Consider the following 14567-nt stretch of genomic DNA (forward strand, 5'->3'; position numbering starts at 1 on the left):
GTCTGCCCATTGGGGTCCATGTTCTAGCTACAAATCATATAGGAGAAACACGTGTGAAGTGGTAAGGAAAAAAATGTGTCCAGGGGAGAGTTGGCCAGGCATGCTCTGGACTATGAGCAAGGACTCCCAGGGGCTGACTTCTGTCTAGAAGGTGGGGACACTGGGGCCAACCTAACTTATCAGCAGAGAGAGCAGAGAGGTGGGTCTGCTTCAGTTCCCAACGGTGACACATCAGGGAGGAGCATCTGTCAGCAAAACTTCTAGGGACAACAGCTAAGATGAAAGGAAGGAGCTGCAAACTAGAGATACCAGAAAAATCGGTCCAGAGCCAGAGTTTGGTGGGGAGGGAGGAGATAGATGGGGATTCCCTACAGTTACAGAGGGCTTATCTGGAGCCAGCAGCTTTCACACACTCTCTCCCTCATTTCACTTTGGCGGCAACGCTGTGAGGCAGGCTTTCTTGTTACGGATAATGAAGCTAATGCCCAGGGAGGGCTGGTGCCCTGCTGGGGGCCCAAACAGCTGGCAGCAGAGCTGCACTGCGGTTCCATGGCTTCCACAGCAGGACTTCTCAACTTCAGTGGGCATCAGAATTCCTGGCACAGAATCAAAAACACAGACTCCTGAGCACCACCCACAGAGGCTCACTCCTGGGGTCTGCCCAGTGCCCCGGATACTGCATTGTTAACAAACACGCCAGCTGGTTCTAGTGCTGGAGTTCCTGGACCACACTTAAAGACAATTGATCTCAGCTGCGCCAAGGAAAGAAATCAAGAGATAATGCTCAGCTGCTGGCTTCCCCGCGCATCCTAGGCAGGGATGGTGTCAGACAGGTGTGTGCTCCTATTTAGCTCCCGGGCAGAGAAGAAGTGGTCCTCTGAGTGAGCTCACTGAGGGCTCCACCAACAGGTCCAGCACCAAACAGGAAGCCCAGGACAACGGTGTGAGGAAGCATGGATTGCTCACATGGCAGCACCACCCCAAACAAACAGCCCATTGGAATGGGCTCTGCTTTAACATAAGGACCCAGGGCCGTTCACGTCCTACATTTCTCAGAGTAGACGGACACAGCAAACAGCCTGTGCACAGATGGCTGCCTGCAGAGCCACCAAAGGAGACCCAGCCATGCTGACACAGGAGTTCTGGGCAGAAATCAGCAATTTCGAGGGGAGAGGAGAAGGGGAAAAAGGAGAAGAAATAACCTCCAATTTTGCTCCAGTTTCTGTGCCCCTCCCTTCTGAATCATGCAGGGTTGTCCCATCAATGGGGTCTCCTGGAACTGAAAGGGGCTGTGTTCACCTCCTCTCTAGAGGGGGAATCAGATGGGGGACAAAGCCAACCCTGCTCCATCATGAGCTTCTGAGACACACCGTCCAATTGCGAGAAGTTGGTAAGCAAGCAGGACCCAGGCCTGCCTCCCATCTCACCCTTCTGCAAACACTGCAGGTGCCGCTGCTACCTGCCCTCATGCTGGGCAAGGCCTCCTCTTGAACCATAGGCGCTGAGGGGTGAGCTAGAGTTTTTGCACAGCATAAAAAAGGAAAACTGCCTGTGATGAGGCCAGAAAGCAGAAGACTCTGGGTGGGCCGCCTGAGCCTGCAGGATGCCCTCCCCTCTCTGAATGGCCCAGCAAAGTAAAGGGCCCTTAGTCCTGCAGAAACAAGAGAAGGGAGGTGCTCCATCGGTCAAGTTTGGGAATGGTGCTGGAGAGAAGTCAGGAGACACAGACGAAAGAGAGAGGGAACACCAGCTTTGACCGTAACCTGATGGTTCTTCACCATCCCTGAAGGGGCCCCAACCCTCATCCTGCAATCTGCACGGGATTCAGGGTAGAGGCAAGTTGAAGTCAAGGGAAGGGCATCCTGTGAAGAGCACTGCTGGAAAAAGATCAAGAACCAGGCCGTGGAAAACAGCTGTGTCCACCTGATAAGCTGCGCGCCCCACTTCCTTCAGCAGAGTCTTAGGTTTGTGAGACTAAAGTCCGATGTGCAGGTGTGGGGGTTTGCCCAGAATCTCACAGGGACCCCCAAGTTTTCATCACAGACATCAGGTCTCCTCACCACACACTGGGACGATAACACACCTCCAGCACCTGCACTGCTTTCACTTCCAGGAGCTCTCACGAGGGAGAAGTGCCCATCAGGATGCTGCCTGGAAACTTGCTGGAATGGCCACCCTCTTCTATGCACCCAACACTCAGTCACCTCGCTCACTAAGAACTGCTATTACCATCGCGTCCTCAGGGAAGCTGTCCTGCTTCTCCCCACTGCGCTCACACTGGGGTAATGTCCTCGCACAGGCTGTGACCCCTTAATGCCCTGTGCACACATATCCTTAAGACTGCCACATGGGTACTAGGAGCACTGAAGTACTGGCCTCTCCTTCTACGTCAGGAGCCACCACCCCTCCGGAAGACAGGAGCAACCACCTTTATGGAGGATAGTACTGACAGCATCTGTTCTTCATTTTGCACTCCTTATCTGGTAAAATCTACTAGCTTAGTGCCCTCCACTTATTGTCTCTTTTAATCCAACCCGCCACCTTTTGCAGTAGCCAATATTATCTCCATCTTATGAAAGAAGACGCCAAAACTTAGAAAACTTAAAGGACTTGTCCAAGGGCACCCAGCAGAGCTAAAGAGAGTGTCCTCAACCACCCTGGGTCTGGCACAGTTCAAGGCACACAGTAAGGACTTACAGCTCTTTCCACTGAAGGAACAAGACTGAGTCACATTGGGAAGACAATCCAGGCCTGACAATGCCTTCCTCCAACCACCTGAGCTCTCGGTTAACTGACTGGTCACTAACTCCTTTCAGGACATGGAAACCTGTTTATTAATTTGTCCATTCTCTGGTAGCACCTGTTACGCCCAGAGCCCTGAGCCATAGGAGAGATGTCTTAGCCAAGGTTCCAGTACCCCAATAAGTTTCCCATTGAGTCGGAAGAGGAGGTGGAGGAGGAGGGGAAGAGACAGGAGAAGAGATAAGGAAGAGGCGGAAACTCAAACCACCAGAAAACAAAGGCCAGGATCCTAGTAAGCTCAGCAAGCACAGAGAGGGCAGGGAATGCGTTCCTGCAAGCACAGGCTGATGACAGGAAGGCAGGAGGTGAGCAGGTGCCCAGCCAGCAGAGAACACCTCACAAGCGCTGTAGCTTCTTTCTGGTGGTTGTGGTATAAGACACACAGCTTAAAATTTCCCATTTTAACCATTTACCACTTTAATCATTTTTAACTGTACAGTTCAGTGGCATTAAGGACATTCACATTATTGTGCAACCATCACCTCCATCCATTTCCAGAACTTTCTTCATCTTCCTCACGTGAAACTCTGTACCCCTTAAACAATAACTCCCCATTCCCTCCCCGCTGGCAGCCACCATGCGACTTTCTGTCTCCATGAATTTGACTACTGTAGGCACCTGTGGTAGAATAAACATATACTTGGTTTTCGACCCTGTTCCTGGCAGGGAGCTCCAAAGACCTTTGGTATTTCCTGAGTGATAGGAGTGTTATTCACGTTATTCATAAGGGGCCCCCTTTGCAGTTTATGCTACTCAGGTGACCTAGAGTGACCGGGGGCCCTTGACAGCCTCATCATGAAGCTGGTCACCAGAAGACCTACGGAGTCGTCAGAGTTTGGGAACTCCCAACTCCCCCTCCCCCCACCTCTGAGCAGAAGAGGGGAGCTGGACATTGAGCTCTACAAAAACTCTTCAACAAGGAAATCCAGCGAGCTTTCATGCTGGTGAACACATCACATCAAAGTGCTGGGAGGGTGGTGTCCCCAGAGAGGACATGGAAGCTCTGCCCCTCCCCCACACCTCACCCTGGCATCTCTTCCATTTGGCTGGTCCTGAGTTGTATCCTTTGTAACAAACCAGGAAATGAAAGTAAAATGTTTACCTGAGTTCTGTGAGCCATTCTAGAACCTGAGGAGGGGCTGTGGAAACCCCTAATTTATAGTCAGTCAGAAGCATGGGTGACCCCCAGGATTTGCAAATGGCATCTGAAGTGGAGGCAGTCTTGTGGAACTGAGCCCTTAACTTGTGGGGTCTGCACTGACTCCAAGATGTTAGTGACAGAATTGAATTGAATTGGAGGACACCTAGTTGGTGTTAGAAAATTGGAGTACACGTTGGCGTCCGAAAAAAAGATGCCGCAACATATCACATAAGGAATTAGACACTGTCTATCCTTTTGTGACTAGCGTATTTCACTTAGCACAATGTCTTCAAGGTTCATCCAAGAAGTATGTATCAAAATTTCCTCTTTCTAAGGCTAAATAATATTCCATTGTATGTATATATCACATTTTGTTTATCCATTCATCCACAGATGGACACTTGGGTTGCTTCCACCTTTTGACTATTGTGAATAATGCTGCTATGAACAAGGACGTACAAATATCTGTTCAAGTTCCTGCTTTCAGATCTTTTGGGTATACACCCAATGGTAGAACTGCTGGATAATATGGTAATTCTATTTTTAATTTTTTGAGGAACTACCATGCTATCTTCCACGTGACTCCACCATTTTCATTCCCATCAGCAGGGTACAGGCTTCCAGCTTCTCCACGTCCTTGCCAACACTTTTCTTATTTTCTTATTTTCTTTTCTAATAGCCATCCTAATAGGTGTGAAGCAGTATCTCATTGTAGTTTTGATTTGCATTTTCCCTGATGTTGAGTAGCTATTCATGTGCTTATTGGCCATTTATATATCTTTTTTGGCGAAATGTCTATTCAAGTCCTCTGCTCATTTTGAAATCTGGTTGTTTTTGTTGTTGAACTGTAGGAGTTCTTTATATATTCTGGATATTAACCCCTTATCAGATATATGATTTGCAAATATTTTCTCCCATTCTGTGGCTTGCCTTTCCTTTTTTTGTTTTTTAAATTAACCATTTTATTTTTTTCTGAGGAAGATTAGCCCTGAGCTAACACCTGCTGCCAATCCTACTCATTTTGCTGAGGAAGACTGGCCCTGAGCTAACATCCGTGCCCATCTTCCTCTACTTTATATGTGGGATGCCTACCACAGCATGGTTTGCCAAGCCGTGCCATGTCTGCACCTGGGATCTGAAATGGTGAACCCCGGGCCGCCGAAGCGCAACGTGAGAACTTAACTGCTGCGCCACCGGGCCGGCCACCTGTGTGTTGCCTTTTCACTCTGGTGATAGTGTCCTCTGAAGCACAAAAGTCTTTAAATTTGAGATAATACAATTTATCTATTTTTTTTTTTGCCCAGGCTTTTAGTATCATATCGAAGAAATCACTGCCATCATCGACAAATCTAATGTCATGAAGCTTTTTCCCTATGTTTTTTTCTAAGAGTTTTATAGTGTTCCCAGCACCACTAGTTGAAAAGTTTGGTGACAATGATGTGTCAGTGTAGGTTCATCAATTGTAACAACTCTACTACTCTGGCGGGGGATGTTGATAATGGGGCAGGGAGTATATGGAAAATCTCTGTACCTTCCCCTTCTGCTGTGAACCTAAAGCTGCTCTAAGAAATAAAGTCTTCTTTTTGTTTTTAAGGCTATCCTTTTCCTATGGAATAGTCTTGGCACCCTTGTTGAAAAGTCATTTGACCACACAGCTGAGGGTTTCTTTCTGACTCTAGTTCATTGGTCTGTGTTTGTCTGATGCCAATACCACACTGTCGGGTTACTGCAGCTTTGTTAGCAGTTTTGATATCAAGAAGTGTGAGACCTCCAACTTTGTTGTTCTTTTCCAGGATAGTTTTGGCTACTCAGTGTCCCTTGCACATCCACATGAATTTTTGATGCATTTTTCAATTTCTGTGAAAAACCTCATTGGGATTTTGATAGGGATTTCATCGAACCTGCAGACTGCCTTACACAGTACTGACATCTTACCAATAGTCAGTCTTTCAATCCAGGAACACAACATGTTATTCCATTCATTTATGTCTTCTTTAATTTCCTTCAGCAACGTCCTGTTGTTTTCAATGTACAAGTCTTTGGCTTCCTTCGTTAAATTTATTCCTAAGTCTTTTTTTTTTTAATGCTATTGTAAATTGAATTGTTTTCTTAATTTCTTTTCTGGATTGTTCATTGTTAGTGTTTAGAAATACAACTGGGTTAAAATGGTGCAAATTCAGTCCACTCTGCGCTCTGTGGTTTGCAGAGGGAACAAGGCATTGGGAGGCCCGGCAGGGAGGAGGAGGAAGGCAAGGGTGGGGAAGAAGGCCGTGAAATCCCTAACATTCTGAATGCGGCTTTTTCCGGGTTGGGCATCTGCTTGGTTGCCACAGATCGCTGATGGATTGCCATGGCTCTAAGAAGGAAGGCATTGTAGCCAGGTTCTAGTTTGTTTCATGTTTCTGCGGGGGTGAGGGTCTGGAGCTTCCTGGTCCACCATCTTGCTGATGTCACTCTCCACAGCCTAAGACTTATTCCCTAAGCAGTGTATCTTCAAGGAGATAACTAAGGAGCCAGACTGGTCAGAGCAGAGACAAGGCTGGGAGGGAACAAGGGACAGGCGGGTTAGGAATGGGGAGGGAGGAGGGCCCTGGACCACTAAACTGAAGACTCAGACGTGATGCTGTGGACTTGGCAGGCACCTGCGACGATGTCTGGCGAGGCCACAAAGCCAAGACAGAAGTCCAGCCAGGCCAACCCAAGCCTCGTCCAGTGCACGGAGCTGAGTGTCACAGAAACAGGAGGATGAGGAGCAACTGAAATGCTTCCGCCTCATGTTCCATGAGGGCCTTCCCCTCTCCCCAACCCGCCACCCCCACCCCAGGACTTCGAGTATATTTTCAGAACCTTAAGTGAATCAGAATTATGAACACCACCCCCAGCCTCTCTTCTCCCCTCAATCTGAAGAGTGAGTGGCTCGCTCTCAATTGCTTCCCCCTGGACAGTGGACACAGCATGCAGCAAACAAGATAAATCAGCCTTGACAAGAACGTGGCTGCAAGCAAGAGGATGCCTTCCCATGGCATGCTGGTCCTCTCTCCAGATGGCTTCAAAAAGTGCTGACCACTAGCCTCAGCTGGGAGCCGGGTTGAAAATACAGGAGCCTGGGCCCCTACCCTAGAAAGACCTCTAGGTTCAGAAAATCCTCCTGGGGGCCCAGACATCTGCATTTTTACCTAGCCCCATGGGTGAGGTGAATGACCACTATCAGGGAGCACTGGTCTAGTTTCCTCCCAAGAGTTGCCAGCCTCTGAGCTCGTTTCCACTGCCTGCATCTTTGGTGAGGGCTTTCCGAGGAAGCAGGAGAAGAACGGGACTGGGTTTAGGGTTACCCTCCCTGGAAGTCTCAAACGGGCAGTTTTATCTGACCCACAGTTTCAAAACAGAGTATAAGAATAATAATAATACAACTTTTGAATTAGTTATCAGCATTATAAAACAGATTTCATAAGCCAGACACAGAAAGACAAATACGGTATGACTCCACTTATGTTAGGTTTATGGAATAGGCGAATTCGTAAAAACAGAAAGCAGAACAGAGGTTACGAGGGGCTGGCGGGGGGAAGGGAGGAGTCATTGTTTAACGGGTACTGAGTTGTTGGGGATGATGAAAAACTTTGGGTATAGATAGTGGTAATACACAACATTGTGAACATATCTGATGTCGCTGAATTTTATACTTACAGATGGTTACAATGATAAATATTATGTATATTTTACCACAATAAAAACAAAACACATTTCATATAAAAATCTGGATTTCTGGTTTCTCTTTAAAAAAAATGGGGTCCTGACCACACTGGGTCACACTCTGTATGTCAATGGCTGGCAGGAGCTGAAGCCGCTGCTGTCCTTCAGTGAGACACGTGTTCTCACTTTTGCTGTGACCCCACCACACTCCAGTGTCACTGCTACCTTGTCGCATGTATATGACCTGGCCGGCCCCCATGAGCATAGTAGGCTGTGGTCCCAGCCCCACCCCATCTCATTTCAGTCCCCACCAGCTCCATTCTGCTCTCCAGGCCTTGTCCGTCCCTCTCTTCTAACGCATGAGGGGAGGCCAGTGAGTGGTCAGCCATGTGGGCAGGCATTTTGTGTGCCTTGAGCAACAACAACAAAGGAAGAGAACAAGAATCTGCCTTCACCTCCCCAAACTTCACCCCGACCTGAAAGGCCTCTGACAGTAGAAGATCCAGAATGATAAGCCTGTGCTTTAACAGACCCAAGTGACCATGATTCTGGAAGAAGACTAGGCTGACGGCCCACCTTACGACCCTGGTCCTGAGTCAGCCTCTCTGGGTGATGCCGTATGATCAGCTGGTCCAGCAAACACAACCTCCTGGAGGCTGGCCTCAGTTTCCTAGTGCCCATCTTTATCTGCTAGACTCTGATTTCCAATTGATGGAAATATGATAGGGTTCAGGACACACTCCCCAAAATACAGCACCTTGGCATGATAATATTTGAAGCTGAAGGAGTCTGAGAAAATGGCAGAAGCAGGAAGATCCCTCTGACCTCCTCTCACGGCCTCACCCTTCTTCCCTGAAATAGGCCTCAAAACCCTTCTGTGATTCTCAAAAAACTAAAAATAGAAATACCTTATGACCCAGCCATCCCACTACTGGGTATTTATCCAAAGAACTTGAAATCAGCAATTCAAAAGTCCCATGCACCCCTATGTTCATCGCAGCATTATTTACAATAGCCAAGATGTGGAAGCAACCTAAGTGCCCATCAACTGATGATTGGATAAAGAAGATGTGGTATATATATACAATGGACTACTACTCAGCCATAAAAAAGGATAAAATCGTCCCATTCACAACAACATGGATGGACCTTGAGGGTATTATGTCAAGTGAAATAAGCCAGATAGAGAAAGACGAACTCTGTATGACTCCACTCATAGGTAGAAGTTAACATTTAGACAAAGAGAACTTATTGGTGGTTAACAGGGGAAAGGGGAGTAGGGGGAGGGCACGAAGGGTGAAGTGGTACACCTACAACATGACTAACAATAATGTACAACTGAAATTTCACAAGGTTGTAAACTATCATAATCTTAATAAAAAGAAAAAACAAAACAAAACAAAAGAAAAACCCTCCTGTGAGAGGCGCCCTCCCTACACTCCGAGGAAGGGAGCAACCTTATCTCTGAAGACAAAGGGACGCCCCAAGACGAATCCTGACAGAGCGGCCTTGCGCGGTTCCCCCAGTTAGTTACCTCGTACTCCCTGACTATTCACATCCCTCACGACTGTCCTCATGAAACCTAGCACAAAACTACACAGGTCTAGGGCCAGCCCCGTGGCTGAGTGTTAACTCGGTGCACTCCACTTCAGCGACCTGGGTTCACACATTGGAAACCCAGGCGCAGACCTACAACACTCGTCAGCCATGCTGTGGTGCCAACCCACATGCAAAATAGAGGAGGATTGGCACAGATGTTAGCTCAGGGCAAATCTTCCTCAGCAAAAACAAAAGAGGTACCTAAGTCTGTTTCTTCCTTTCCTTATGAAGGAACAGGAGGGTTCCTATGTCATGTCCTACCTACATTAAAGAAATCGGGATGATTTTCTCCTGTTAATTTGACTTTGTCAGTGAATTTTTAGACCCAGTGAGGGACCCTGAGAGACGCCAGGACAACTTTTTCCTCCTCTAGAAATAGCAGCCTTGTTCCAGACCTGCTAAAACCTGATGGTACTGATGACACCACATCATTACTGCAAAAAGCATCTAAGCCGTAAGTGTAGAATATGTGCTGAAAAGAATGTAACATAGCTTCGCAGTCATTTTATCATGTTGACTACATGTTGAAATAAGTGGATATACCGGGTTAAAGACAATATACTACTAAAGGTAATTTCACCTGTTGTTTTGACTATTTTTTTAATTTACATTTTACCTATTTTTAATGTGGCTACTAGGAAATTTAGTTATATATGTGGCTTGCATAAGTGGCTTGCGTTTTCTTTCTGTTGGACAGCACTAATTCAACAACCCAGCCAGCTGCGGCTTCTACAGAACTGACTCCGTAAGGTCACTGTATTTTCTTTACCTCGAAAAGCAAACAAATTCACTCCTACTCTGGTTCTGGGTTTTGCAGGGCTACGAGATGCCTCAGAGTCCTTGAGGAAGTGTCAGTGCTGTGGGCTCGTCATCGGGGCTGGAGCTGACTTGAGGCTCTCTTCATCTCCCACATCTCTCCCACCCTGTGCCACCAAGCCATCACCAGACTCCAACACAAAGCCCTCCAACCCTTGCGCAGTCACAACATGTCCACATTAGTCAAAACTGCACACAGATCATATTCCCTTGAAACAATGGAACAGGTGTTGCTACAAACTGCCAAGCTGTTCCCACCTGTGCAACTGGTCAGAGGGGACCACAGAAAGGGAACAGCCTGGGCTGCAGTCTCAGACACCCCTTCCCTCTCTCACCCCAGCTCAGGCCTCGCTGGTTTCTCCTTCCCAGAGACTGGAGCCCCTCCTTCTTGTGGAGCTAGGCTCAGAGACAGACTGAGCTCTTTCGCAGTTTACAGCACAGCGGTGGGGAGCCAATGCTGATGCTGGGAACTTCAGAACAGAAGACAGGTGCCAGGCCCTCCAATTCTGGAGAAAACTGCTGGACACTGAAGACACTGGGGCAAAATTCGAACCTCAGAATCTTGCCCATTTTTTTTTTTTTTATAAACAAATGCTTTATCCCTGTGAAGACTCAACACTGGCTGTGACAGGCGTGGAGGGGGAGCGGGGTTCACATCTCCCTTCTACCACTCAGCAGCCGTAGGACCCCAGAGAAGGCTGCTGCATTCGTCTAGGTCTCAGTGTCCTCATCTGGAACAATGGGGACAGTTCCACCTGCCTCACAGAGCTGAAGAATTAAACCATGGATGAAAAAGTGCCTTGCGCATGGTAAGTGTTTGATACACATTAGCTTCCATCCCCTTCAGTTTGCCCATAGCAATTAGGCAAAGCAGATAGTATAAAAACCTTGTGGGGAACTGAAAAGAAATCCTCTATACTCTGTTCTGTTTTTTGCACGGTCTTTTGTGGTTTTGTTTGTTTGTAATCTGAATCTTGGTGCCTGGTAGAATTTAAAAACCAGGTACAGGAACTCTGCCAAGGCAAGGACTATCTTTGCAGCCCTCACATAGCATCTGGCAAAAGGCAAGTGCCGGGTAAATGTTTGTTGAATGAATGAATGGAGGAGTGTTGGATTCAACGCAAGCAGGGGCTGGTGCACGTGTGGAGCACATAAGCAGCCCTAGCACGAGAGGTCAGAGTTAGCAGGGTGCAGGGGTTCTGCTGATCAGTGTGAGGCTGGCAGGCCATGAAGAATTATTCTGCGGAATGACATGTGGAATCTTTCTGGAACCTTTTTTCTAAGCAGCAAAGCTCAAGGTGCTCTGTTAATATTTCTCCTCCACTCAGCCATGCCTTACTCAGACAGAAAGGTTGGCACACAGGCAGAAGAAGCGAACCTAGTCATCTCTAGGAGAGGAAGCATAAACAATTCAGTTTTTCCTAATTTTTTAAACTTAGCACAATTGGTTAAACCTAAAAGATTAAACTTAAATAGATGGCTGTGTGATACAAATACATGCCTTCAGAGTGTTTTCACATATAAAATTCTGAGCATTTCCTGACCTTGGTGGGGCTGGGGGTGGGGACTGCATACTATTCTTTTTAAATTTTAAAGATGGATCTGGTGTTCAATTCCCTCACAGGTGTGTGAGGACGGCTCTGAATACTATTGGTGTATGCTTTGTGGTTAACAGAAAAAGGGTTGCCTTCTCTGATCTCACCAGGCCTCCTGAGGACTTCTCCCCGTTAGCTCTCCTGTCTCCCCACACAGCAGGTCCGGGACTGCAGTGGCCTTGTCTGGACCCTGTTCTGCTCATCCGGGTATTCAACCCTCAGGAAGCCTGAAGGGTCCTGCCCTTCGCCCCCAGGTTTACCCTCCTAGAAAGGAAAACTCCAGTAGTGTCAAACCCACCAGCAGGGCTGCACAGGGGATGTTAAAATCCAGTCACATCCCCTTAGAGGGTAGGGAGTTGGCAGATGTCCCTCTCAATGCCTATTTCTTCATTACCCTGAACCAAAGATCCATCTTGTTTCACCCCAAGATCTCAAATCAATTCAATCTTCAGAACATTCAAAGCTACAGGTGAAAGAAAACTGACTACAGGATTTTATGTTGCCTGTTTGTGTGCTAAAGAAGCCCCCTCTGTCGGCTTTCAGGGGCTGCTTACGCTATTACCCCAGAGGCAGGACCTCCCTGCACAGGGAAAGTCACCTCAAGTTACCTGCCAGGTGCTGAAGAGGAACAGAATGGAAATTTGCCTCTGGAGAAGATTTGGAAATTTCTGATCCAAATGAGAACTTTAAAGAAAAGTTTAAATTTTCTAAATGCAATGAACAGGTAAAAGAAAACAGGCCTATAAGAAGTAAGGGTCACTGGTCCATTTGCCAAACATGTGGCCACAACTACACGTGCTTGGGAAGAAGTGGGACCAGAGGCAGTGGTCCAGATAAACGAGGAGTCCATAAAGAGTTGCGTCAAATAATTCGAAAAGGAAATTAGATTCAACACACGCCCAACTTTCTGGGTCATAACCACATTGAGAGGCAAAGAATTTGAGATTCTCCTTCCAAAATGGAAAAGAAGGGATTAAGATAGGAGCTTTCCAGGCCTTTCCAAGGTTTCTAGGCCTTGGAAATTCAGAGCCAGGTTTCTACTTCATCCTGCTGGACTTGGCTGTAAACCCCAGGGAAGGAGGTTGGCACAAAGCTTTGTTCCCACTGTCTCGGCTTCAGTTGTGAATAAAAGGAGGTAAGAACAGTGCCCAGCACCAGCAGGGTACCGCTCCGCGACTCTCTGCAGAACGGGAGATGCTGACTCTAGGAAAGCTGGCTGCTCAGGCTAAAAACACCTCCCAAATTCTGATGACACCAGAAGAGTCTGACCCCCAAGGGCTGCTCCCTGACAAAGAACAGCTTTCCTAAGTCACAGGACGAAGCTGGTGGACTGACAGGTTCAGTAATGAGATCACATAAACAGCACATGCTCCAGAAGCATGTTTTCTGCTGGGGGAGGAGAAATTGTGGGTGAAAGAAAAGGTCCCCTCCTTTTGTTTCCCGGCACCTCTCACACACAGTCGCCCCTTCATCATCACTCACTCACACTGTCAGTCACACCCAGCCAGTCACCCAGAGTCACAAACACTGCTCAAGTCAGAGAACTGCAGGCTCCCACACAGTTAGGTACAGCCTAAGCCACTCAGTCTCACAATGACATGACGCCCATTGCTCTGAACATCCACAGATCCTCTACCCACCTGATTGCCAAGGACAGCTATGGAGCAGGCTGTTGAAACCTCATTAGCCCCGAACCAGACGGAAGCGACGCGGGAGGGCATGCCCAGGATGAAGACCTGGGCCACAGAGCAGATGACCTGGCCCAGCACGGTGACTGGGAAAAGATGGGGCTTCAGGCTGCCCAACTTCACCCAGGCCCCCAGGCAGTTCAGAACCGAGCCGGTGAGGGCGATGGTGCGGAGGCCGAACTTCTCCAGCAGCCAGGCCAAAGGCAGTAGAGGGATGTAGATCAGCATGTAGCACAGGGACAGCCAGTCGATGGCAAAGGCAGTGACCCCGTAGAAGTTCGTGAAGATGTTATTGATGGAGGCGTACTGGATCCACTGGAAAGCGTTGCACATGGAGTAGCAGCTGAACACCAGGACCACGGCCCACCGGCGCTTGCTCACCTTGATCACACTAAGGTCCTCGGGGCCAGAGCTACTGCTGTCATCGCCCTCCTGCTGGTTGGGATCTTCATTCACCATGACCACAGCCTCTCCTGGAACCCTCGACAGGTGCTGAGGACACCGACGGTCTTAAGGGACGGTGGCCTTGGCTGGTCCCCTAGAGCTGACGAGACATTTGCCCCGGCCCGCCCACGAATAAACGGAGACCCCAGCCTGCGCTCACCCTGAGATCCTACTCCCACGTTTGGCGTCCTCTGTCGCAGACCGCTGTCCCCAAACCAAGCCAGACGCCTCCGCTAGGTCCTGGCCATCTGGGCCTGGAGTCGTCCCAGGGCTTTCTGTCCGCGTTCAGCCCCTCCGTCCTGGCAGAAGTTCGCTCCCTGCGCAGCCGCTTTGCTGGATTCTGTTGGCTGCCGGGGCGGCTAGGGGCCTCGCCCCCTCGGGCGCACGTGACCGCCCCGCCCGGTCCAGCCCGGCGTCCCCCCGCCCCCCCTCCACTGCCGCCCTTCTTCTCCAGCTGGGCTGGCCCTGCAGCGCAGTTGTTTCGCCACAACTTGCGGTGCATTCCTCTTACAGACTCCTGGCGCCCTGGAAACCGCCGGTTAACCCCCCTACCCCTCACGGCCCCTCAAATTCATTTGCCCTCTCTCGGGGGACCCCGCAAGATAATTCTCTCCGCCCTTCCGAGGTGACTCTCCAAACCGAGTCTCCTCCGTGCCGGGCCCCATCCCTGCGCGCGTGCACCGATGCCCGGCGCCCCCAAAGAGCTCTGGGGAATCCAAGAGGGCTTCCCGACTTTTCCCAGCTTGGCTGGGCTCCCAGACTCCCCCTGAACTTTGGGCAGAAACAGACATT

The 14567-nt window shown here is 48.9% G+C and overlaps 1 protein-coding gene across 5 annotated transcripts in view; it reads right to left on the minus strand.

Annotated features, from left to right (window-relative positions):
• Positions 1 to 14181, minus strand: part of LOC103544051 (choline/ethanolamine transporter FLVCR2-like) — a 49426-nt gene extending 35245 nt beyond the window's left edge. For 4 of the 5 annotated variants that reach the window (XR_011532904.1, XR_011532903.1, XM_070593650.1 and 1 more), the window contains exon 1: positions 13284 to 14117. Coding sequence is in view for 3 of the 5 variants with exons in the window: in XM_070593650.1 (XP_070449751.1) it covers positions 13284 to 13790 (507 nt within the window). In the remaining 2 variants the exon portion in view is untranslated. Of the gene's footprint in view, positions 1 to 13283 lie in introns of all 5 variants that reach the window. The other variant, XM_070593649.1, reaches the window with a different exon arrangement.
• Between the last annotated feature and the right edge of the window lie 386 nt (positions 14182 to 14567).

Source organism: Equus przewalskii, chromosome 25 (assembly GCF_037783145.1).
Source record: "Equus przewalskii isolate Varuska chromosome 25, EquPr2, whole genome shotgun sequence".
In the NCBI taxonomy this organism is placed as follows: domain Eukaryota; kingdom Metazoa; phylum Chordata; class Mammalia; order Perissodactyla; family Equidae; genus Equus; species Equus przewalskii.